Source organism: Leptodactylus fuscus, chromosome 1 (assembly GCF_031893055.1).
Source record: "Leptodactylus fuscus isolate aLepFus1 chromosome 1, aLepFus1.hap2, whole genome shotgun sequence".
Taxonomy (NCBI): Eukaryota; Metazoa; Chordata; class Amphibia; order Anura; family Leptodactylidae; genus Leptodactylus; species Leptodactylus fuscus.
In genome coordinates, this window is record NC_134265.1 from 155,161,232 (window position 1) to 155,186,981 (window position 25,750).

At 44.1% G+C, this 25,750-nt stretch overlaps 1 protein-coding gene across 1 annotated transcript; it reads left to right on the top strand.

Annotated features, from left to right (window-relative positions):
- Positions 1-24,333, top strand: LOC142194473 (cytochrome P450 2J2-like). The gene is made up of 9 exons (XM_075263623.1): positions 1-171; positions 961-1,123; positions 1,563-1,712; positions 3,051-3,211; positions 5,610-5,786; positions 7,698-7,839; positions 8,168-8,355; positions 21,692-21,833; positions 23,749-24,333. Exons 1-9 carry the CDS (start codon positions 1-3, stop codon positions 23,925-23,927), a joined length of 1,473 nt encoding a protein of 490 aa, XP_075119724.1. The 3' UTR covers positions 23,928-24,333.
- The last annotated feature ends 1,417 nt before the right edge of the window (positions 24,334-25,750 follow it).

Genomic DNA, 25,750 nt, shown 5'->3' on the forward strand with positions numbered 1-25,750 from the left:
ATGTGGTTTATTCAACAGGTCCTGTTAACATTTGTGTTTTTCCTCATTTTTGGCAAGTACTTACAATTGAGATGGAAGGCAAGAAGTTTCCCTCCTGGACCTTCTCCGCTCCCACTGATTGGGAATCTTTGGACCATGCGCTTCAATTTACATCCAGAAACACTCAGTAAGGTATTGTCATTATTGTCACATTTTAATCAAACTAAACGAGGTTGTCCATTTTCATCAAATAATGTTGTTGCCTGTATAATGTAAAATTACAAGATACAAGTTACAAGATACAATTTTGTAATATACTTTCTATATCGATTCCTCATGGTGTTGTAGATCTCTGCTTGCTGTCAATTTTTGTTAACTTCCAGTCGATAAAAAATCAGTCCATGGTTATGTGATATGTACACACAGTTGCACAATTGTTACCAGGCAGATGTCTGTGACTGTAAAGAGCTGTGCCCCTGTGTATATATCACAGGACCATGGACTGTACATCACGTGACCATGGACTGATTTTTATCCACTAGAAGCAAACAAAGAATGACAGCAAGCAGAGATTTACAACACCATGAGGAATGGATATAGAAAGTATATTGCAAAATTGTATTCTATTATATAATTTGTGACATCATCTATTGTCAGCAGTAGATACAATGAGGCATTATAGGTGTTATCTGCAAGGGTGTGAACTTCTATTGTGATCCTATCTATTTTGTTTGAGATGTAAATACAATAACTGCTGTAATGAAAATGCAATGAAAAGTGTCAATTTATTATTAGGATTTAATGGCCAGAATGAAAATTGCTGAATATAGTACCTTTATAAATATAGATAAGGACTTGAAAAATGAAAAATAAAATCAACAATTCTGAAAAAATGTTTCACATAAAAACTTGGTTTACAAAATAGGCCATATCTGGGAACACCTTAACCTTTTATCTTTCATTACTACTCTTTTTACACAGCTTGCTAAAGATTATGGGAATATATACACTCTTTGGCTTGGTGAGACACCTTTCATAATATTACATGGATACAAGACTGTGAAGAATGCGATTATCTCTCACTCTGAAGAGATGTCTGGGCGCCCAATTACCAACTTAATGAAAGACATGACACATGGAAAAGGTAGGAACCCATGTCACTTGTCAAGGGAGTACTTGAATTGTAGTACAGAAGTAACAACACTGACCCTATATCAAAGATACAAGTGCTGCCAATTTTCCAGTGCAACTAGGCTCTAAATTGTGAAAAGCAATATAATTTAAAGGGAGTCTGTCAGCAGGAAAATTGGAATGGCAGTACCTTGTAGTGCTCTGTATGCACTTTCCAAATATGGCTTTGTTCAGCCTTCAGCTCCATAAAACTGCAATTTTCTCGACAACGGAATTGCAAAACTGAATAACTAAGACATATTTGGAAAGTGTGCAAGTAGCACTGCAAGATACTGTCATTACTTTGGTCATGATTTTCCTGCTGACAGACTCCCTTTATTAAATGTTATTACTAAAGATGACCAGAATTGAAAATATTTCTCTATCTACCTTTTTTATTCTCCAATATTTAGGTATTGTGGTGTCAAATGGACACAGCTGGAAACAGCAGAGACGTTTTGGCTTGATGACTTTAAGGAATCTTGGATTAGGAAAACGTGGAATAGAGGCTCGAATTCAGGATGAAGCTCAGAGTCTTGTAGAGATTTTACAAGCCCAAAATGGTATTTTAACATTTGTTGCCAGTTTATTCCAAAATCTTCCTACCCTGGAATGTCTAAATTTATCGCTCACGAGTAGGATATAGCAGCTGTGATGTGTCATAGTGCACCAAATATGTGCTACGTTGATACACATTTTTGAGCACTTTCTGGGTACGGCTGTTTTAGTAAATTTGGCCATTGTCTCTAGAAAAATGACTTCATACTCTCATTTTTTTATGTGACAAACTATTTTTAAAGGGAGTCTCTACCACCCCCCTCAAGCATATACAACTGCCACCACCATGTTACAGAGTATATTACAGTGATAGATGACATACTTTTTTATGTATGTCACTTTTGAAGATTTGGAGAAAAATAATTTTGTAGTCTTAAACAACTGGGGTAGTTGATTCACTGGAGGTGAGGGCTTCATCTCTGCAGCACTACTTTTGTAGCTCAAGTAGGATGGCTGATGTCATACCAATGGGGGAGTCAACTTTCTCTGCAGGGGTGAGATGATAGGGGTCTTAGGTGGTAAGAACATTGCCCCAGGGAGCTGAAGGCAGACCTCCAGTGCACCAACTGCTTAATTTGCATAAGACTTTGAAGTTGTTTTTCTCCAAGGGAGATAATAGACTCCCTTTAATGCAGACCTGTCATTATGAACATAATGTGGGCCATTTTTGCCCTCTCCTGATTAGAGCGATGGATTATTCATTCCTGTTGACCCAGAATGAAGGCATGTGCCTTAAAGAGGACCTTTCATCAGATCGGGCACATGCAGTTTTATATACTGCTGGAAAGCTGACAGTGCGCTGAATTCAGCGCACTGTCGGCTTTCCCGATCTGTGCCCGGTGTAAAGCGCTATCAGTCCCGGGACCGTAGCGGTTTAGTGTCAGAAGGGCGTTTCTGACAGTTAGCCAGGAACGTCCTTCTGCCTCGCAGCGCCTATCGCGCTGTACTGTGTGAGCGGGGAGGAACGCCCCCTCCCTCTGCTCACACAGCTCATCCATAGACGAGTATTATCAGGAGCGGGAGGGGGCGTTCCTCCCCACTCCACAGTACAGCGTGATAGGTGCCGCGAGGCAGAAGGACGTTCCTGGCTAACTGTCAGAAACGCCCTTCTGACACTAAAGCGCTACGGTCCCGGGACCAATAGTGCTTTACACCGGGCACAGATCGGGAAAGCCAACAGTGTGCTGAATTCAGTGCACTGTCAGCTTTCCAGCAGTATATAGAACTGCATGTGCCCAATCTGATGAAAGGTCCTCTTTAAGGACTTCTTTATTTGGAATATCTTTTCTTTTTGTATAGAAAGTTGCTAAATATTGGCGCTTAATGTCTTTTTCTACATATAGGTAAACCCATAGATGCGTCAAACTTCATTGTACATGCTGTTGCAAATGTCATTTCTGCTGTTGTGTTTGGACATCGTTTCTCCATCGATGATCCAACTTTCCAAAAATTGGTAGAAATAAATCATGCTCTCATCGATAGCCTGGGCTCAAAGTCTGCAATAGTAAGTACATTTTACTATAGAATTACCTATGAAAAAGTGGTTATACAGCATGCCAACCAATACAACTTTCATTTTATCTGCGTCTGAAAAATTAAAGGTGCATTGTTATTGGTTGCTATGGGCAATTAAAGCAGATTTTTTTTTTAGACCATTTTAATAAATCTGCCCCATTGTGTCCATTTTATTTCTACCAGGTGAAAGCAAATAAACCAAATGCATTTGTCCTTTCCAAGAGTTGTAAGTCAGGTTTATAGGGGCCACCTGTTAAAGAGCGCCTTTCATGTCCTCAGGCACATGCGGTTTTATATACCGCTAGAAAGCTGACAGTGCGCTGAATTCAGCGCTCTGTTGGCTATCCCGTTATGTGCCCTGGGGCTAGAGATATCGGTGCCATTATAACAGCACCAATATCTTCCCACTGTCAGAAGGGTGTTCCTGACAGTCTAGCTGGGCTCTGAGGAACGCCCCCCTGACAATATAGGGCTATGGACGAATACTGTCAGAAGGGATGTTCCTCACAGCCCAGATAGACTGTCAGGAATGCCCTTCGTACAGTGGGCAGAGATCTGTGCTGTTATAATGGCACCGATATCTCCAGCCCCGGGGCACATAACGGGAAAGCCAACAGTGCTCTGAATTCATTGCACTGTCAGCTTTCTAGCGGTATATAAAACCACATGTGCCTGAGGACAAGAAAGGTTCTCTTTAAGCATTACTAAATCATTATTAAATGTAGACAGTATTATTAGGTGTCTGAGGGTCAGTGGAGAGCATTATTAGGTATCTGTGGGCCATTGGGGAGCATTATTAGTTTCTGGGGGCCACTGTGGATCATTACTTGGTGTCTGAGGTCCACTGGGAAGCATTATTATTAGTGTCGCGCGAGTAGTATTCGGCGAATACCTCGCCGGCATAGGAATGCGTGTAATCAGCCGAACACTAAGGGGTTAAACGCTTCAAAGATTCAATGCGTTTAACCCCTTGGTGTTTGGCCGATTACACGCATTCCTATGCCGGCGAGGTATTCGCCGAATACTACTCGCTCAACACTATTTATTATGTTTCTGTGGACCACTAGGGAGCATGTACTGCATAGTGGGCCACTGGGGAGCATGACAATATGTGGAGCCACAAAGGTAGTTTGGTGATAGTACCAGTTTTGTGGTACTTATAGGATAGTGTAGCTTTGAGGGTGCATTCACATTTTGGAGTTGTGATGCAGAAACAATTGCGTCAAAACTGCAAAACAAGAGAAGAGTACATGAGGGCAAAACAGGAGGGTCAGGAAAGGGGGGTATTATGGGGGGATTTCACAGACCTTGCAAACTACAAAATGTGTCCCATGGGTCCCATTTAGTCTGAAATTTCTCGATTGTATTATTTAAAGTGGCAGTCAGAAATTCCAGGCGAAGGACCTCATTCATTTGGGATATTAATTTTGTTCTCATGGAAGAGGGGGGAGTGAGGCTGAAGACTTCCAATGTTTAGCTATGTAGTGGTAAATAAATATAAAAACAGCAGTGAGGAGGCAAGTTGAGAAGGTATGTCCAAGGGCTCACAGACACCCCTTGCAGGAAGAGAGATTCTGTCAGCACAAAATTTGAGAATCCCGGGGCATTCCCAGAAGATATGATACAAGGAGCCCACGGCATTGTTACACTGCAACTGCATTTCCCTAAACGTTACGCATGTTGAGGATTTCGAGGCTGTAGACCAGATAATCTGCCATTGAACATATGAGATCAGTGACTGTCTCCCAACGAGACATATAACAATTGATTGAGGAAGGTCTCTATCCTCCGGGTGGGAGAGGATTTGGTATATAGCGGACATTAGACCCTTAGCAGAGGTACCAGCCTTGTAGAGTCTCTCAAACTGGGTCGAGGAGGATCCCATAAGCCTCCATAAAGAGAGCAAATAAAATTAACAACCTGCTGATATGGAACCACTCAGGGAGGTGCAAAATGTACGTGAGATAAGTAAAAGGCTCCAAGGTAGTGGGATCAATCATATCAGCAAGCCTGCGGCAGACTACACGGACCATTGCAGATGTCATACCCTCTGGGAATAGCGGGTTATACAAGCGGGAGACCATAGAGGAGCATTAAGACGTAAGGAAAAACCGTAATGGTTCCAGCTGTAAATCACATCAAAACTGTCATTATTTTTGTCTTTCGGCAAAAATTATTTGGTAGGTGTGCACCAAGGATTTTTTTTTCAGGGGTTCGCCAATAAAAGGTTGTGAAACACTGACATATAGCAGCACTGCATCCAAACTCTGTCCATGGCCTTAGCATAGCACTATACCCTTCTAAATTGTACTGCAGATATTCTAATACAAATCAATGAGTCTCAAAAGGTTCCTTTATAATATAGATATCACTGATTTTGTTCACAGCTTTATGATTCATTTCCTTGGCTGATGAAGCACTTACCAGGTCCACATCAGAGAGCATTTCAAAATCACGAATATATGTCTAATTTTGTGAGGAATGAAATCAGAATTCACCAACAAACAGAATCGCCAGAGGAGCCCGATGATGTCATATACCACTACTTGGCACAGATTACAAAGGTATAGTAATGGTTGCAAAGGCATCATTCAAAATTGAAAGCTGCGGCCCCACATTGCAGAAATTTTTTTGTTGCAGATTTTGCTGCCTTTTTTGGGAGCCAAAGCCAAGAGTGGCTACAAAAGGAATGGTACTCAAAGAACAAGAAAAGACACCGAGCGGCCAATAGTGTAGTAATTCTAAACTCCAGTGGTGATTTAATATAAGACAGGTTCTCACCTGATCAGGTTGTATTCACACAACCTTTGGTAGGCGTTGGAACCGATCAACAGAGGGTTCCTCTCTAAGTGGGGATGGTTACAGCTGCGGAAAATTCCAAGACACCCCAAGGTGTGTATCAGCAATGGAAAAAAGGACCAGACATGGACCCGCCGGGAGACCAAGTCACAGGAATTGTGCTTCCACCACAATATAATTCGTAACGGGTTTATTTGGCAAAACAACACTACGTGCTTCGGGCTTCGCACAGCCCTTTATCAAGTGTATTCGCTGTATGTCCGTGCCAGATGCATCAGCGGGTCCATGTCTGGTCCTTTTTTCCATTACAAAAGGAATGGGAAATATATAGGAATCTTCTTATACTTCTACCTCCTTCTCAATCCACTCCTGGCTCAAAAAACTGCAGCAAAATATGCAATAAAAAAAAAAAAAAGATGTGTTTTCTCAACGTGGGGCCTTAGGCAGGGGACCTACATAGTGTAAATGCTGCGATTGTGCCACAAAAAATGCAGCATTTTACAGTCCCTGAAAATTTCATCCACACATTGCAAAAAATAATCCGCAGTGGGCATGCAGTGATTCCAAAAAAACGGCGCATTTTTGCAAATCACAGCATGTCAATTACAACTACGGAAACGCTGGTGTTTTCCATATAGGCATAATGGAAGTAGAAAGTCTGCAGAGGAAAACTGTGAGGAGCTTTCTGTTAAAAGCACTGCAGGAAAAACCGCAATGCATTTATGTCACAGTTTTTCCCGAAGTACTTTTTGGCTGCGGCCCGCTACATGGGGCTTTAGCCTCAAGGAGTTTTTCAAGATTAGAGGTTTTGTATGTTTTCCCCTTTTATATGTGTTTCCTTTCTTACGACAAAAAAAGGTTAATTTGTAACTAAGAATTGAACCTCATAGTAGACAGGGACCAATATGAGTGAATACAGTCACTGCACAGAGCTGAGGACATGGTACAATATATATTAATTTTAATAATACTTACACATGGGGCTTATCATATGCAGTATTGTGATACAACATTGCTATGTACCTCAGGTATACAGTATATTACATATAGTTATGCCATATATGTATCAGACCTTATACATTAATATGCAAATCTATTCTCCAGGATGTAATTAGGAGAACAGTGCACTCTGTATGCCGCCCTCTAGAGGGCAGCCTCCTTAACATCATGCATGACTCAGTTAATAAGCCTACTATCATGATGCGGATTTAATTGCCAAATTAGTATTTCTATTCCAAAAGGAACAGATTCCCAGCTATGGACAGCGCTGTTTCGGTCTTTTGGACCTCCTCAGCATAGCACAGGGATACTGATTTGGCAGAGTGAGAGACTATAGACCAGGGTCAGGGGATAATCGTATACATTAGGGAGAGTGTGTGCCTACATAGGCAGTACGGACTTACAAGTCATTCCTGCTCCGCTAGGGATTCTGGGTAAAAAATATGCAAATCTATTCTCCAGGATGTAATTAGGAGAACAGTGCCTCTATATTCTGCCCTCTAGGGACAGCCCCCTTAACATCATGCTTGACTCAGTCAATAAGCCTACTGACATGATGCAGGCTTTATTGCCAAACTAGTATTTCTATTCCAAAAGGAACAGATTCCCAGCTATGTACAGTGCTGTTTCGGTCTTTTGGACCAGTCATTATAAATGATGATGTGTTTTACTTTCAGACAAACAGTGATCCAGACTCCACATATGATATGGCAAATCTTCTACAAGTGGTGGTTGATCTCTTCACTGCTGGAACTGAAACTACAGCCACTACCTTACAGTGGGCTATCATGCTCATGTTGGCTTTTCCGGATATACAGGGTGTGTAAATGGAGTTCATTTATGTGGAAGTGTCCCATATAACAAGACTAAATATAAACTAATAAAAAGTAACTACAGTAATCATAAGAATAATATGCCAATATTAATATTGTGTATATTTTAAAAAATATCAAACCACATATAAGTCCATCACTGGAAGGTTTGAGCAATTACTGCCATCTTATATATACTGTATTTGTTGCTTTATAAGACACATCCAGGTTTTAGAGTTCAATGGAAAATAGTCATAATAGACAAAAGATTTTCCTATTTTTAATTCTGTGACAAACTAAACCAGACACTAACATGCCGTCATTTCTAATCACAGAGAAGATACATAAAGAGCTAGATGAGGTTCTTCAAGACTCTTCAGCGATTACGTATGAAGACAGGAGGAGGCTTCCTTACATCAATGCTGTGATTCATGAAATTCAACGTTTTGCGAACATTGCAGGCACTGGAACCTTAAGACGCAACATAAGAGACATTACACTTGATGGTTATTCTATAAAAAAGGTAAGTACTTATGTTCGCTGTGTGTCTGAGCTCTAAGAGCCTACAGGAAAATAAGAACATATAATGTAAAAATATTATGGATGGAAGTTTCCTTTGCATTAGTGTTTGGGGCTTCCAGTGTTTTTCAATCTGTAATGCCAGTAGTCATATGCAAACAGATTCAGCATACGTGTAAACCTGATTAATAATAGTATACAAAACTAATGTGAACAGAGCTTTATAGAGATGGCTGACTGAGTATAAAAGTATTTTTATTTTTATTTTCAAGTAATAGTTTCTGAAGTATATAGGTTAGAGAATTCTGAGAATGCCATACAGATGTGTCCTCCCTTACCTTTTCTTTTGAATTTTGATGTCCTATAATCACTGCACAATTTAAAAAGCTTTAATTTAAAAAAAAAAAAAAAAAAAAAAAAATCAGCTTTTTTTTTTTTTTTCAAAGTCTGTCAAGTTGGCCAACTAATTCTGGGATATCTTAGTTCAAAGAGAAAGGTAATGGAGGACACCTCTATAGTCATTGCTATGTCTCTGTTCCAGGGGCGTAACTACTGCCGTAGTAGCAGAGGTAGCTGGCACAGGGCCCGGGACATTAGGGGCCGGTGACAGCCGCTACCACTGCTATCATTATACTCGGGGGTCTTTTCGGACCCGCACGTATAATGATCGGTGGACTGGGAGAGGGAAGAAACATAAAAAACACTGTTACTTACCTCTCCACGATCCGGGCAGGCTTCGGCCTAGTCGTCTGACGTCTCATGACCCCTGCCTGCGTCCCGTGTCATGTGACGTCTGACGTCATTGAAGATGGACTACTTCGGAGGCCGACAGAGTAGGAGCCGGGAGATATGGTGAGTAACAGAATTTTTTATGTTTTTCTCTCCCTGGGTCTCCGATTATTATACTCTGGGGTCTGAAAAGACCCCAGAGTATAATAATTGTCTATGGGTGTCCAAAGTGGGACATATTACTGTTTGCAGGGGCCACTATGGGGGAAAATACTGTGTGGAGGGGCCACTATGGGGGATAATAATGTGTGGAGGGGCCCACTAAGGGGGATAATACTGTGTGGAGGGGCCACTGAGGGACATAATACTGTGTGCAGGGACCACTATGGGGTATAATAGAGCATGCAGGAATGCGTAGGAGGGGGTTGGTCGAGGTCTTCGGCATCGGTCGGGAGGGGGAGCGGCCCATGTCAAAAGGTCGCCACGGGGCCCCACCATTCCTAGTTACGCCACTGCTCTGTTCCTTTCTGTTCTCTTTTCTGTTCAGTGTGGTTTCACACATAGCATTTTTGGAATAAAATATTGCAGTTTTTAATGCTATGTTTTGAACTAAAGCCAGTGTGAATATATAAAAATATAAGTCTTAGGAACAAAGTTAAAGTTTAGACTACAAAATTCTAAAATATTAAGAAGAATTCAACCATATATGAGACTAATTCTATATTAAGCAGGAGTTCAGCAAGCAGTTGGCTATAAAAGGGCGTTACTTAACAAAGGACACCCCACACCCTCATTTCATGCTGTCAGCAATGGCACCACATGGAAGAGAAACTTCACAAGACTTGAGAAAGTAAACAGTTTCTTGACACAAAAAAAGTGAAGGCTACAAGAAAATCAGCAAAGCTTTACTTAACAGTCAGACTACTGTAGCTGAAATAATACCTAGCTGCAATAAAGATGGATCTGAAACCATCTCACAGAGACATACAGGCATTACACAAACATTAACATCTAATTGGGACCGTCTTCTAATGTGAAGGGTTGAAGAAAATTGTCGTGCAAGCTCCTTGCAGTTAGCTAAAGAAGTTGAAAGCCAAACTGGGGTGATTGTTTCCCTTTACACAATATGGCATACTGTTCATAGTAATGGCATTCAGGGGTGTCATCCACTAAGGTACCCTCTCCTAAGGTCCATGCACGATAAAGCATGCCTACAACATGCTAGAACCCATGCTGAATAATATGAAGACTACTGGGACTCTATAATCTGAAGTGATTGAGACCATGATAAATGTTTTTGGAACTGGTAACAAGGCAAAGGAGAGGAGTAGAAAGAAAAAATGCATGGTGTCTACAGTGAGACATAGTGATGGCGGAGTCCTTATGTGGGGCTGAGACCTGCTGGTGTCGGGGAGCTGCATTTCATTAATAGTATCATGAATTTACACATGTCCTGCTCTGTACTGAAAGAGAATATATTACAATTAGAGATGAGCGAACAGTGTTCTATCGAACTCATGTTCGATCGGATATTAGGCTGTTCGGCATGTTCGAATCGAATCGAACACCGCGTGGTAAAGTGCGCCATTACTCGATTCCCCTCCCACCTTCCCTGGCGCCTTTTTTGCTCCAATAACAGCGCAGGGTAGGTGGGACAGGAACTACGACACCGGTGACGTTGAAAAAAGTAGGCAAAACCCATTGGCTGCCGAATACATGTGACCTCTAATTTAAAAGAACAGCGCCGCCCAGGTTCGCGTCATTCTGAGCTTGCAATTCACCGAGGACGGAGGTTTCCGTCCAGCTAGCTAGGGCTTAGATTCTGGGTAGGCAGGGACAGGCTAGGATAGGAAGGAGAAGACAACCAACAGCTCTTGTAAGAGCTAAATTCCAGGGAGAAGCTTGTCAGTGTAACGTGGCACTGACGGGCTCAATCGCCGCAACCCAGCTTTCCCAGGATCCTGAATGGAATACACTGTCAGTGTATTCCCGTATACCCGATATATACCCCGATACCCGTTCCAACGGTGTGCCCCCCCACCTTCACCCCAGAAATACCCTGCAAGTCCCCTAGCAATAGAATTGGGGCTATATACACCCACAATTTTTACTACTGGTATACAGTGCCATTGTCTGACTGGGAATTCAAAGAATATATTGGGAATACAAATACCCTCATTTCTTGCTACTGCCATATAGTGCCAGTGTCTGACTGGGAATTCAAAGAATATATTGGGGTTACGTGCACCCACAATTTTTACTACTGGTATACAGTGCCATTGTCTGACTGGGAATTCAAAGAATATATTGGGAATACAAATACCCTCATTTCTTGCTACTGCCATATAGTGCCAGTTTCTGACTGGTAATTCAAAGAATATATTGGGGTTACGTGCACCCACAATTTTTACTACTGGTATACAGTGCCATTGTCTGACTGGGAATTCAAAGAATATATTGGGAATACAAATACCCTCATTTCTTGCTACTGCCATATAGTGCCAGTGTCTGACTGGGAATTCAAAGAATATATTGGGGTTACGTGCACCCACAATTTTTACTACTGGTATACAGTGCCATTGTCTGACTGGGAATTCAAAGAATATATTGGGAATACAAATACCCTCATTTCTTGCTACTGCCATATAGTGCCAGTGTCTGACTGGGAATTCAAAGAATATATTAGGGTTACGTGCACCCACAATTTTTACTACTGGTATACAGTGCCATTGTCTGACTGGGAATTCAAAGAATATATTGGGGTTATAAATACCCTCATTTCTTGCTACTGCCATATAGTGCCAGTTTCTGACTGGTAATTCAAAGAATATATTGGGGTTACGTGCACCCACAATTTTTACTACTGGTATACAGTGCCATTGTCTGACTGGGAATTCAAAGAGTATATTGGGAATACAAATACCCTCATTTCTTGCTACTGCCATATAGTGCCAGTTTCTGACTGGTAATTCAAAGAATATATTGGGGTTACGTGCACCCACAATTTTTACTACTGGTATACAGTGCCATTGTCTGACTGGGAATTCAAAGAATATATTGGGGTTATAAATACCCTCATTTCTTGCTACTGCCATATAGTGCCAGTTTCTGACTGGTAATTCAAAGAATATATTGGGGTTACGTGCACCCACAATTTTTACTACTGGTATACAGTGCCATTGTTTGACTGGGAATTCAAAGAGTATATTGGGAATACAAATACCCTCATTTCTTGCTACTGCCATATAGTGCCAGTTTCTGACTGGTAATTCAAAGAATATATTGGGGTTATAAATACCCTCATTTCTTGCTACTGCCATATAGTGCCAGTTTCTGACTGGTAATTCAAAGAATATATTGGGGTTACGTGCACCCACAATTTTTACTACTGGTATACAGTGCCATTGTCTGACTGGGAATTCAAAGAATATATTGGGGTTATAAATACCCTCATTTCTTGCTACTGCCATATAGTGCCAGTTTCTGACTGGTAATTCAAAGAATATATTGGGGTTACGTGCACCCACAATTTTTACTACTGGTATACAGTGCCATTGTCTGACTGGGAATTCAAAGAGTATATTGGGAATACAAATACCCTCATTTCTTGCTACTGCCATATAGTGCCAGTTTCTGACTGGGAATTCAAAGAATATATTGGGGTTACGTGCACCCACAATTTTTACTACTGGTATACAGTGCCATTGTCTGACTGGGAATTCAAAGAATATATTGGGGTTATAAATACCCTCATTTCTTGCTACTGCCATATAGTGCCAGTTTCTGACTGGTAATTCAAAGAATATATTGGGGTTACGTGCACCCACAATTTTTACTACTGGTATACAGTGCCATTGTCTGACTGGGAATTCAAAGAGTATATTGGGAATACAAATACCCTCATTTCTTGCTACTGCCATATAGTGCCAGTTTCTGACTGGGAATTCAAAGAATATATTGGGGTTACGTGCACCCACAATTTTTACTACTGGTATACAGTGCCATTGTCTGACTGGGAATTCAAAGAATATATTGGGGTTATAAATACCCTCATTTCTTGCTACTGCCATATAGTGCCAGTTTCTGACTGGTAATTCAAAGAATATATTGGGGTTACGTGCACCCACAATTTTTACTACTGGTATACAGTGCCATTGTCTGACTGGGAATTCAAAGAGTATATTGGGAATACAAATACCCTCATTTCTTGCTACTGCCATATAGTGCCAGTTTCTGACTGGGAATTCAAAGAATATATTGGGGTTACGTGCACCCACAATTTTTACTACTGGTATACAGTGCCATTGTCTGACTGGGAATTCAAAGAATATATTGGGGTTATAAATACCCTCATTTCTTGCTACTGCCATATAGTGCCAGTTTCTGACTGGTAATTCAAAGAATATATTGGGGTTACGTGCACCCACAATTTTTACTACTGGTATACAGTGCCATTGTCTGACTGGGAATTCAAAGAGTATATTGGGAATACAAATACCCTCATTTCTTGCTACTGCCATATAGTGCCAGTTTCTGACTGGGAATTCAAAGAATATATTGGGGTTACGTGCACCCACAATTTTTACTACTGGTATACAGTGCCATTGTCTGACTGGGAATTCAAAGAATATATTGGGGTTATAAATACCCTCATTTCTTGCTACTGCCATATAGTGCCAGTTTCTGACTGGTAATTCAAAGAATATATTGGGGTTACGTGCACCCACAATTTTTACTACTGGTATACAGTGCCATTGTCTGACTGGGAATTCAAAGAGTATATTGGGAATACAAATACCCTCATTTCTTGCTACTGCCATATAGTGCCAGTTTCTGACTGGGAATTCAAAGAATATATTGGGGTTACGTGCACCCACAATTTTTACTACTGGTATACAGTGCCATTGTCTGACTGGGAATTCAAAGAATATATTGGGGTTATAAATACCCTCATTTCTTGCTACTGCCATATAGTGCCAGTTTCTGACTGGTAATTCAAAGAATATATTGGGGTTACGTGCACCCACAATTTTTACTACTGGTATACAGTGCCATTGTCTGACTGGGAATTCAAAGAGTATATTGGGAATACAAATACCCTCATTTCTTGCTACTGCCATATAGTGCCAGTTTCTGACTGGGAATTCAAAGAATATATTGGGGTTACGTGCACCCACAATTTTTACTACTGGTATACAGTGCCATTGTCTGACTGGGAATTCAAAGAATATATTGGGGTTATAAATACCCTCATTTCTTGCTACTGCCATATAGTGCCAGTTTCTGACTGGGAATTCAAAGAATATATTGGGGTTACGTGCACCCACAATTTTTACTACTGGTATACAGTGCCATTGTCTGACTGGGAATTCAAAGAATATATTGGGGTTATAAATACCCTCATTTCTTGCTACTGCCATATAGTGCCAGTTTCTGACTGGTAATTCAAAGAATATATTGGGGTTACGTGCACCCACAATTTTTACTACTGGTATACAGTGCCATTGTCTGACTGGGAATTCAAAGAGTATATTGGGAATACAAATACCCTCATTTCTTGCTACTGCCATATAGTGCCAGTGTCTGACTGGGAATTCAAAGAATATATTGGGGTTACGTGCACCCACAATTTTTACTACTGGTATACAGTGCCAATTTCTAACTAGGAATTCAAAATGCGCAAGGCTCCCGGAAAGGGACGTGGACGAGGCCGTGGGCGAGGTCGGGGGAATGGTTCTGGGGAGCAAGGTAGCAGTGAAGCCACAGGGCGTCCCGTGCCTACTCCTGTGGGGCAGCAAGCATTGCGCCACTCCACAGTGCCAGGGTTGCTTGCCACATTAACTAAACTGCAGGGTACAAACCTTAGTAGGCCCGAGAACCAGGAACAGGTCTTGCAATGGCTGTCAGAGAACGCTTACAGCACATTGTCCAGCAGCCAGTCAGACTCTGCCTCCTCTCCTCCTATTACCCAACAGTCTTGTCTTCCTTCCTCCCAAAATTCCGAAGCTTTACAGAACAATAACCCAAACTGTCCCTGCTCCCCAGAGCTGTTCTCCGCTCCTTTCATTGTCCCTCAACCTGCCTCTCCACGTCACGATTCCACGAACCTAACAGAGGAGCATCTGTGTCCAGATGCTCAAACACTAGAGTCTCCTCCATCTCCGTTCGATTTGGTGGTGGATGACCAGCAACCCACCCTCATCGACGATGATGTGACGCAGTTGCCGTCAGGGCATCCAGTTGACCGGCGCATTGTGCGGGAGGAGGAGATGAGACAGGAGTTGGAAGAGGAAGTGGTGGATGATGAGGACACTGACCCGACCTGGACAGGGGGGATGTCAAGCGGGGAAAGTAGTGTGGATGTTGAGGCAGGTGCAGCACCAAAAAGGGTAGCTAGAGGCAGAGGCAGAGGTCAGCAGCTTAGGCGAAGCCAGGCCACACCCGGAATCTCCCAAGATGTTCCAGTTCGTACCCAGCCCCGAAAAACTCCCACCTCGAGGGCACGTTTCTCGAAGGTGTGGAGTTTTTTCAAGGAATGCGCCGAGGACAGATATAGTGTTGTCTGCACAATTTGCCTCTCGAAATTGATTAGGGGCTCTGAGAAGAGCAACCTGTCCACCACTTCAATGCGCCGTCATTTGGAATCCAAGCACTGGAATCAGTGGCAGGCAGCAACGGCAGGACAAAGGCCGCCTGCCGTTCACGCCACTGCCACTGCCTCTGCCACTGCCACTGCTGACTGTGCTGGCGATGCACTCCAGAGGACGAGCCAGGACACCACTTCATCTGCCTCCGCCACTTTGTTGACTTCTACCTCATCCTCCCCTGGTCCTGTCTTATCTCCTTCTCCTGCACCATCAAAGGCACCATCAGGCGTTTCTTTACAACAACCCACCATCTCTCAGACATTGGAGCGGCGGCAGAAATACACTGCTAACCACCCACACGCGCAAGCCTTGAACGCCAACATCGCTAAACTGCTGGCCCAGGAGATGTTGGCGTTCCGGCTTGTTGAAACTCCCGCCTTCCTGGACCTGATGGCAACTGCGGCACCTCGCTATGCCGTCCCTAGCCGTCACTACTTCTCCCGGTGTGCCGTCCCCGCCTTGCACCAGCACGTGTCACTCAACATCAGGCGGGCCCTTAGTTCCGCGCTTTGCACAAAGGTCCACTTGACCACCGACGCGTGGACAAGTGCATGCGGACAGGGACGCTACATTTCACTGACGGCACACTGGGTGAATGTAGTTGAGGCTGGGACTGCTTCCCAAACTGGCCCGGTGTACCTCGTCTCCCCGCCTAACATTCCTGGCAGGGACACGAGAAGAACACCCCCCTCCTCCTCCTCCTCTACCGCCTCCTCCTCCGCCACCGCCTCCTCCTCCGCCACCGCCTCCTCCTCCGCTGTTAGATTGACCCCAGCTACGAGTTGGAAACGTTGCAGCACTGGCGTTGGTAGACGTCAGCAGGCTGTGCTGAAGCTGATCAGCTTGGGGGACAGACAGCACACTGCCTCCGAGGTGAGGGATGCCCTCCTCGATGAGACGGCAATATGGTTTGAGCCGCTGCACCTGGGCCCAGGCATGGTCGTTTGTGATAACGGCCGGAACCTGGTAGCAGCTCTGGAGCTTGCCGGACTCCAACATGTTCCATGCCTGGCCCACGTCTTCAACCTAGTGGTGCAACGTTTCCTAAAGAGCTACCCCAATGTTCCAGAGCTACTGGTGAAAGTGCGGCGCATGTGCGCCCACTTTCGCAAGTCGACAGTAGCCGCTGCTAGCTTAAAATCTCTCCAGCAACGCCTGCATGTGCCACAACACCGGCTTTTGTGCGACGTCCCCACACGCTGGAACTCAACGTTTCAGATGTTGAATAGAGTGGTTGAGCAGCAGAGACCTTTGATGGAATACCAGCTACAAAACCCTAGGGTGCCACAAAGTCAGCTGCCTCAGTTTCACATCCATGAGTGGCCATGGATGAGAGACCTTTGTGACATCCTACGGGTCTTTGAGGAGTCCACAAGGAGGGTGAGCTCTGAGGATGCGATGGTGAGCCTTACAATCCCGCTCTTGTGTGTTCTGAGAGAATCCCTGATTGACATCAGGGATAACTCAGATCACACAGAGGAGTTAGGGATAGCATCCGATCCGTCACAGCTGGAGAGTAGGTCCACACATCTGTCCGCTTCACTGCGTTTAATGGAGGAGGAGGAGGAGGAGGAGGAGGAAGAAGAGTTGTCCGATGATGTGATGGTGATACAGGAGGCTTCCGGGCAACTTCGAATCGTCCCATTGTTGCAGCGCGGATGGGTAGACATGGAGGATGAGGAGGAAATGGAGATTGAACTTTCCGGTGGGGCCAGAGGAGTCATGCCAACTAACACTGTGGCAGACATGGCTGAGTTCATGTTGGGGTGCTTTACAACCGACAAGCGTATTGTCAAAATCATGGAGGACAACCAGTACTGGATCTTTGCTATCCTTGACCCCCGGTATAAAAACAACATCTCGTCTTTTATTCCGGTAGAGGGGAGGGCCAATCGCATCAATGCTTGCCACAGGCAATTGGTGCAGAATATGATGGAGATGTTTCCAGCATGTGACGTTGGCGGCAGGGAGGGCAGTTCCTCCAGTAGGCAACCAAGTTCTCACCGGTCCACACAAACGAGGGGCACACTGTCTAAGGTCTGGGACACCTTGATGGCACCCCCTCGCCAAAGTGCCGCCACGGAGGGTCCTAGTGTCACCAGGCGTGAGAAGTATAGGCGCATGTTGCGGGAATACCTTTCCGACCACAGCCCTGTCCTCTCCGACCCCTCTGCGCCCTACACGTATTGGGTGTCGAAGTTGGACCTGTGGCTTGAACTTGCCCTATATGCCTTGGAGGTGCTGTCCTGTCCTGCCGCCAGCGTCCTATCTGAGAGGGTGTTCAGTGCAGCCGGTGGCATCATCACTGACAAGCGCACCCGTCTGTCAGCTGAGAGTGCCGACCGGCTCACTTTGATAAAAATGAACCACCACTGGATAGAGTCTTCATTTTTGTGCCCACCTGTGTAAAGCACCCCAACATGAAACTCCATGTCTGTACTCAACCTCTCCAATTCCTCCGCATCCTCATACTCATCCACCATAAGCGTTGCACAATTCTGCTAATACTAGGCTCCCTCCAACATGATTTCCCCCAACTCTGCTGGTTAGAGGCTCCCTCCACCCTGATTTCCACCAACTCTGCTGGTTAGAGGCTCCCTCCACCCTGCTTTCCCACAACTCTGCTGGTTAGAGGCTCCTTCCACCATGAATTTGCCAAAACTGGGCTGTTTAGAGGCTCCCTCCACCATGAATTGGTCCAAACTGGGCTGGTTAGAGGCTCCCTCCACCATTAATTGGTCCAAACTGGGCTGGTTAGAGGCTCCCTCCACCATGAATTTGCCCAAACTGGGCTGTTTAGAGGCTCCCTCCACCATGAATTTGCCCAAACTGGGCTGTTTAGAGGCTCCCTCCACCATGAATTGGTCCAAACTGGGTTTTTTAGAGGCTCCCTCCACCATGAATTGGTCCAAACTGGGCTGGTTAGAGGCTCCCTCCACCATGAATTGATCCAAACTGGGGTGGTTAGAGGCTCCCTCCACCATTAATTGGTCCAAACTGGGCTGGTTAGAGGCTCCCTCCACCATTAATTGGTCCAAACTGGGCTGGTTAGAGGCTCCCTCCACCATTAATTGGTCCAAACTGGGCTGGTTAGAGGCTCCCTCCATCATGAATTTGCCCAAACTGGGCTGTTTAGAGGCTCCCTCCACCATGAATTTGCCCAAACTGGGCTGGTTAGAGGCTCCCTCCACCATGAATTGGTCCAAACTGGGGTTTTTAGAGGCTCCCTCCACCATGAATTGGTCCAAACTTGGCTGTTTAGAGGCTCCCTCCACCATTAATTGGTCCAAACTGGGCTGGTTAGAGGCTCCCTCCACCATGAATTGGTCCAAACTGGGTTTTTTAGAGGCTCCCTCCACCATGAATTTGCCCAAACTGGGCTGTTTAGAGGCTCCCTCCACCATGAATTTGCCCAAACTGGGCTGGTTAGAGGCTCCCTCCACCATGAATTGGTCCAAACTGGGGTTTTTAGAGGCTCCCTCCACCATGAATTGGTCCAAACTTGGCTGTTTAGAGGCTCCCTCCACCATGAATTGGTCCAAACTGGGGTGGTTAGAGGCTCCCTCCACCATTAATTGGTCCAAACTGGGCTGGTTAGAGGCTCCCTCCACCATTAATTGGTCCAAACTGGGCTGGTTAGAGGCTCCCTCCACCATGAATTGGTCCAAACTGGGTTTTTTAGAGGCTCCCTCCACCATGAATTTGCCCAAACTGGGCTGTTTAGAGGCTCCCTCCACCATGAATTGGTCCAAACTGGGCTGGTTAGAGGCTCCCTCCACCATGAATTTCCCAAAACTTGGCTGTTTAGAGGCTCCCTCCACCATTAATTGGTCCAAACTGGGCTGGTTAGAGGCTCCCTCCACCATGAATTGGTCCAAACTGGGTTTTTTAGAGGCTCCCTCCACCATGAATTTGCCCAAACTGGGCTGGTTAGAGGCTCCCTCCACCATGAATTGGTCCAAACTGGGGTTTTTAGAGGCTCCCTCCACCATGAATTTGCCCAAACTGGGCTGTTTAGAGGCTCCCTCCACCATGAATTGGTCCAAACTGGGTTTTTTAGAGGCTCCCTCCACCATGAATTGGTCCAAACTGGGCTGGTTAGAGGCTCCCTCCACCATGAATTGGTCCAAACTGGGGTGGTTAGAGGCTCCCTCCACCATTAATTGGTCCAAACTGGGCTGGTTAGAGGCTCCCTCCACCATTAATTGGTCCAAACTGGGCTGGTTAGAGGCTCCCTCCACCATGAATTTGCCCAAACTGGGCTGTTTAGAGGCTCCCTCCACCATGAATTTGCCCAAACTGGGCTGGTTAGAGGCTCCCTCCACCATGAATTGGTCCAAACTGGGGTTTTTAGAGGCTCCCTCCACCATGAATTGGTCCAAACTTGGCTGTTTAGAGGCTCCCTCCACCATTAATTGGTCCAAACTGGGCTGGTTAGAGGCTCCCTCCACCATGAATTGGTCCAAACTGGGTTTTTTAGAGGCTCCCTCCACCATGAATTTGCCCAAACTGGGCTGTTTAGAGGCTCCCTCCACCATGAATTGGTCCAAACTGGGGTGGTTAGAGGCTCCCTCCACCATTAATTGGTCCAAACTGGGCTGGTTAGAGGCTCCCTCCACCATTAATTGGTCCAAACTGGGCTGGTTAGAGGCTCCCTCCACCATGAATTTGCCCAAACTGGGCTGGTTAGAGGCTCCCTCCACCATGAATTGGTCCAAACTGGGTTTTTTGGAGGCTCCCTCCACCATGAATTTGCCCAAACTGGGCTGGTTAGAGGCTCCCTCCACCATGAATTGGTCCAAACTGGGGTTTTTAGAGGCTCCCTCCACCATGAATTTGCCCAAACTCTGCTGGTTAGAGGCTCAATCCACCCTGATTTTCAAAACAAATGTTGGTGCCAACCTCAACTTACTACAAGGGCCAAATTCACTGCTGGTGACAAGCTCTCCTCACTGCAAGTGCCAAATACACATGTTTCAAGGTGTTTTCCTACTGTCAGAGAGGTGGTATTGAGTGTGTAAAGTGTGTAGTTGTTAGGCTGTGATGTTGGGGTAATAGAGGGTCTTTGGTGTGTTAGATGCCCCCAGACATGCTTCCCCTGCTGTCCCAGTGTCATTCCAGAGGTGTTGGCATCATTTCCTGGGGTGTCATAGTGGACTTGGTGACCCTCCAGACACGGATTTGGGTTTCCCCCTTAACGAGTATCTGTTCCCCATAGACTATAATGGGGTTCGAAACCCGTTCGAACACACGAACATTGAGCGGCTGTTCGAATCGAATTTCGAACCTCGAACATTTTAGTGTTCGCTCATCTCTAATTACAATCACTCCATGCCCTTGGTTGTTATACACTTTTCCAATATGACAAGGATCCAAAACACATATCTGAAGCCATGGGAGTGTCTGAAGAAGAACAGGATGAAAGTGATTCCATTGACAAGTATGTCTCCTGATCTGTTCCTAATGGAACACCTATGGGGAATTCTGAAGACATAAATAGATCATCACTCTCCATCCAACATCCAGGCATTAAAAATGGGTTATTCTTCAAGAATGGAAAAAGATAGATACAACATGTCACCAACTTGTTCATTCCATGCCTAGAAGATTTGTTGATGTCATTAAAAATCCTGGAGGTCATACAAAATACTAGATGTAGTAATTTTTGCTGTAGGGTCTATTCATTTTTGTATTATTGTTAATTTGAGCAAAACTGAAGATTTTGTAATCTAAGTTATATTATTAACCTTACTTTCATGTTATGGGTTAAACAAATATTCTACAAAATTCACTATTGTCACAATTTTGGAAATTGTTCTTGTGATCAGTGAGATGTTGATTAAAATCTTAATTTACATAGGGAATACACCCATTTATGCGGAGCACTGTTTATGAGAAATAATTGCCCTATACATAACCTGTTTACAATTCTGACTTATTTGCTGACTACTTTCATTGTTACAGGACACAAATATCTTGCCCAATCTGGACTCTGTCCTTCATGACCCCCAGTACTGGGAGACTCCATACAAGTTCAACCCCAAACATTTCTTAGACAAAGATGGAAATTTTAAATCAAATGAGGCTTTCCTCCCATTTTCTGCAGGTGAGATAAACATGTTATTAGATCTAAGGCCCCATTCCCACGGAGTAATGCGCCGCTCATTTAGACACGTAAAATCAATGGGATCTGTTTTGAAGCGTCTCGCTCTGACACGTGTATACATGTCTAAATGAGCTGCGCGTTACAACGTGGGAACGGAGCCTAACATTGTGGGCACATGACTGCTAAGGGGCACCAACACCCAGATGGGCACAGTTTTAAAATTACTGCCAGCTAAATGAAGCCTGTTTGTTAGAGATGAACGAGTAGTGTTCGATCGAGTAGGTGTTCGATCGAATACTACGGTATTCGAAATACTCGTACTCGATCGAACACTACTAGCTGTTCGAAGTTTAAGGTTCGATGCAGAACCAGCGTTGATTGGCAGAATGCTATACATTCTGCCAATCAACACTGGTTCTTCTCTTACCTTTCCGAAGTCTTCTCCGCGCTGCGTCCCCGTGTCTTCTTCGGGGTGGAATTCACTCTGCCTAGGCATCCGGCCTAGGCAGAGCCGACTGCGCATGCGCGGGCATGCACGCGCATACACAGTCGGCTCTGCTCAGGCGTCGGGCCTGGGCAGAGCCGACTGCGCGTGTATGCGCGTGCATGCCCGCGCATGCGCAGTTGTCTCTGCCTAGGCCAGATGCCTAGGCAGAGTGAATTCCACGCGGAAGAAGACGCGGGGACCCTGCGCCGGGAGAGGACTTCAAGCAGAATCCTGCCCGACCGTCACTCGTGGACTTGGTAAGTATGATTTTATCGAATTTTGCGTACCCCTGAAACGAGCATTTCCCCCCATAGACTATAATGGGGTTCGAAATCTGTTCGAACAGTGTGCGGCTGTTCGAATCGGATTTCGAACCTCGGACATTTTAGTGTTCGCTCATCTCTACTGTTTATCACTGGCCATGCCATAAATAGCCGCAAAATTGCTTGGCCAATAAAAATCAATTACTTTTAACAGTAGTCAATTTAAAAATGTGGCTGTAACAAGAGTGGATACAGCTTTGATGGTGAGCTTACACATTCAGGAACCAAAACCTGGACTGGATTTAAAACAAAAAATGCCAAATTATGTGTTTTCTGCCATTATGACACACTCCTGGTTGTATCTTTAAAAACTGCATCACAAAACCTGAATTTAGAAACAAAGAATATGCCACCACCCATTGCAAGATTATATGTGTGATCTTTGTAGGCCGCATACGGGCAGTGTTCCATCCAAATGTGATCACACTAAATTAGAATGCAACCTTAAATAGGTCTCATGGTCATGGTCATGGTTAAAGCGGTTTCATGTCCTCATTAAAGTGCGTTTTTTTTTATACCATTAGAAAACCAACAGTTTGCTTAACTCAGAACTCTGTCGGCTTTCCTGATATGTGCCAGTTGGAGGAGATATTGGTGTCATTATTTTCAGCACTGATCTCTTGTCACTGTCAGAAGGGCATTCCTCATAGCTGAGGGTCATCGCTGGGCTGTAAGAACCCCCCCCCCCTTCCCTGACAGTACTGTAACATATCCTTGCACTGTCAGAGAGGGCCTTCCGTACTGCCCTGGGATGATGCTGAGCTGTGAGGAACGCTCTTCTAACAGTGGGGAGAGATCAGTGCCAAAACTAACGGCACAGATAGATATCTCCTCCACCAGGGCACATACCGGGAAAGTTAACAGTGCACTGAATTCAGCATACTATCGGCTTTCTAGTGGTATATAAAACCGCACTTTCATGAGGACACGAAAGGTCCCGTTTAAAAGGGTTGGCCACTTTCAATCCAATATTGAGAGACAAATGTTATTGTGTGTAGAATAAAAAGTAGGATAAAATTCTGAACATGGTCATTTGATATACGGTCAAGCATTGTAAATATAGCCTTTAATACATATGGACTAACTCAATATATTTTGTTCACAGGGCACAGAGTATGTATGGGAGAGCAACTGGCACGATTTGAATTGTCCATTTTCTTTATTACTCTGCTGAGGGCATTCAGATTTCAGCTTCCAGAAGGAGTCACAGAAGTTAATACAAGCTATGTGGCAAAAGTCACATTGCACCCTCATCCCTACAAAGTCTGTATAATTCAAAGATGAGATCACATAAACCTCCAGAAAACCTCAGTAATAGACTTAAAAAATCTGAATAAAGGTTCAAGTCCATCAAGTCTAACCTATGGTAAAATCCTACGTGTTGATCCACAGGAAGGTGAAAAACCCTACGAAGCAAAATGCCAATTGCCTTATGGGAATACATTTCTTCTCAACTCCTAAAATAGAAGAATAAAAAAAAATTCCTGGAACAACATAGAATTCAAAAAACCTAGTTCCCGCAACTAGTGATATTTTTAGTTTCTAATGAATCCAGTCCCCTCTTAAGCTTGTAAAAGTTATCAGGCCTCACAACATCCTGAGGCAGCGAATTCTATAGTTTTACTGCTCTGACTGTGAATTTAAATCTTTTTTTTCAACTAGATGTAGTATAGCCCGAGTATAACCCCCCCCCCCCGCCCCCCCCCCCCCCCCCCCCCCCCCCGTTTGTAAGCAGCTTTCTTTCCAAACTGAATATCCCCAAAGTTTGATAACCTTTCTTTACACTCTGATCCACCAATCCTCTTAATTATCTTGGTAGTGCTCCTCTGCACCAACTCTACTTCAACTATGTCTTTTCTATATGGAGGTGCCCAAAGTTGTGCACAGTATTCCATGTGTGGTCTGACCAGTGATTTGTAAGGAGGCAAAACTATGTTCTTGAGCATCTATACTTCTCTTGATACATCCTATGATTTTATTTGCTTTTGCAGCAGCTGTCTGGCACTGGTTGCTAAAGTTAAGTTTACTATCAGCTAATATCCCCAAGTCTTTTTCTATGGTAGTTTTACCCAGTGCTAAATTTATCTACATTAAATTGCATTTGCCATTTTGCCCACTCAAGCTTCCAGCTTCCTCAAATCTCTCTCAGTAATAAACTGATCCTCATTGCTGACTACTATATAGAACAAATAAAGAAGACTATTATACAACAAATTACTTGTTTGATGAATTTCATAATTTGCTCAGGATATGTTTAAAGGGAACCTTTCATGTCTTCTAAGATAGGGCATGTTATATATCATTGCAAATCTGATGGTGTTTTGCAGGTATCTGCCCCATTTCCATATATAACAATGCTGGTAAGTTTCAGATGCCGATATTGCTGCACTGTAGGGGGGCTGGCCACACAGTTTAGCATTATCACAAGGTGGTGAGGAATGCCCTCCTTCACAGAACAAAACTACAAAAAAGTACCATCAGAGGGGTGTTTCTGACGAGTATATTTAGTAAGGGAAGAAAAAAGCAGAGAAAAACACAGCAAAAGCTCAATGCTGCAGAATAAAATTACAAATTGTCGTAGTGTTATTTAGCTGCGTTTTACTATGTGGTTCCTTTGTCTACAAGGGTCTTTCTGAGCCAGGGGTGAATTTAGATAATTAACACCTATCCTCAGGATAAGTCATCAGTATCCCCACACTGATCAGCTGTAGAAATGAGCGAGTACTGAAATATTCGATTCGAGTAAACCTCAATATTCGACTATTCGATCGAATATCGAATAACATTATAGTCTATGGGAAAAACATGCTCGTTTCAGGGAAACCAAAATTCGGCCAATTGGAGCCACCAAGTCCACTATGACACCTCAGGAAATGATGACAACACCTCTGGAATGCAACTGGGACAGCAGGGGAAGCATGTCTGGGGGCATCTAACACGCCCAAGTCACAGTATTACGCCACTATCACAGCCTATCAACTAGACACTCCAAACTCAATATAACCTCTATGGAAAGTGGGAAAATACTTCTTTCCTCTACTTTAGTATGAACAGAAAGACAAATTTTAAGCTAAAGAAACATTAGCATGCATCCCTTTAAATCATGT

Coding starts and splice junctions, on each gene's coding strand:
- LOC142194473 (XM_075263623.1), top strand. CDS start 1: ATGTGGTTTATTCAACAGGTCCTGTTAACATTTGTGTTTTTCCTCATT. Junction 172..960: donor ATCCAGAAACACTCAGTAAG/GTATTGTCATTA, acceptor CTTTTTACACAG/CTTGCTAAAGATTATGGGAA. Junction 7,840..8,167: donor GGCTTTTCCGGATATACAGG/GTGTGTAAATGG, acceptor TTCTAATCACAG/AGAAGATACATAAAGAGCTA.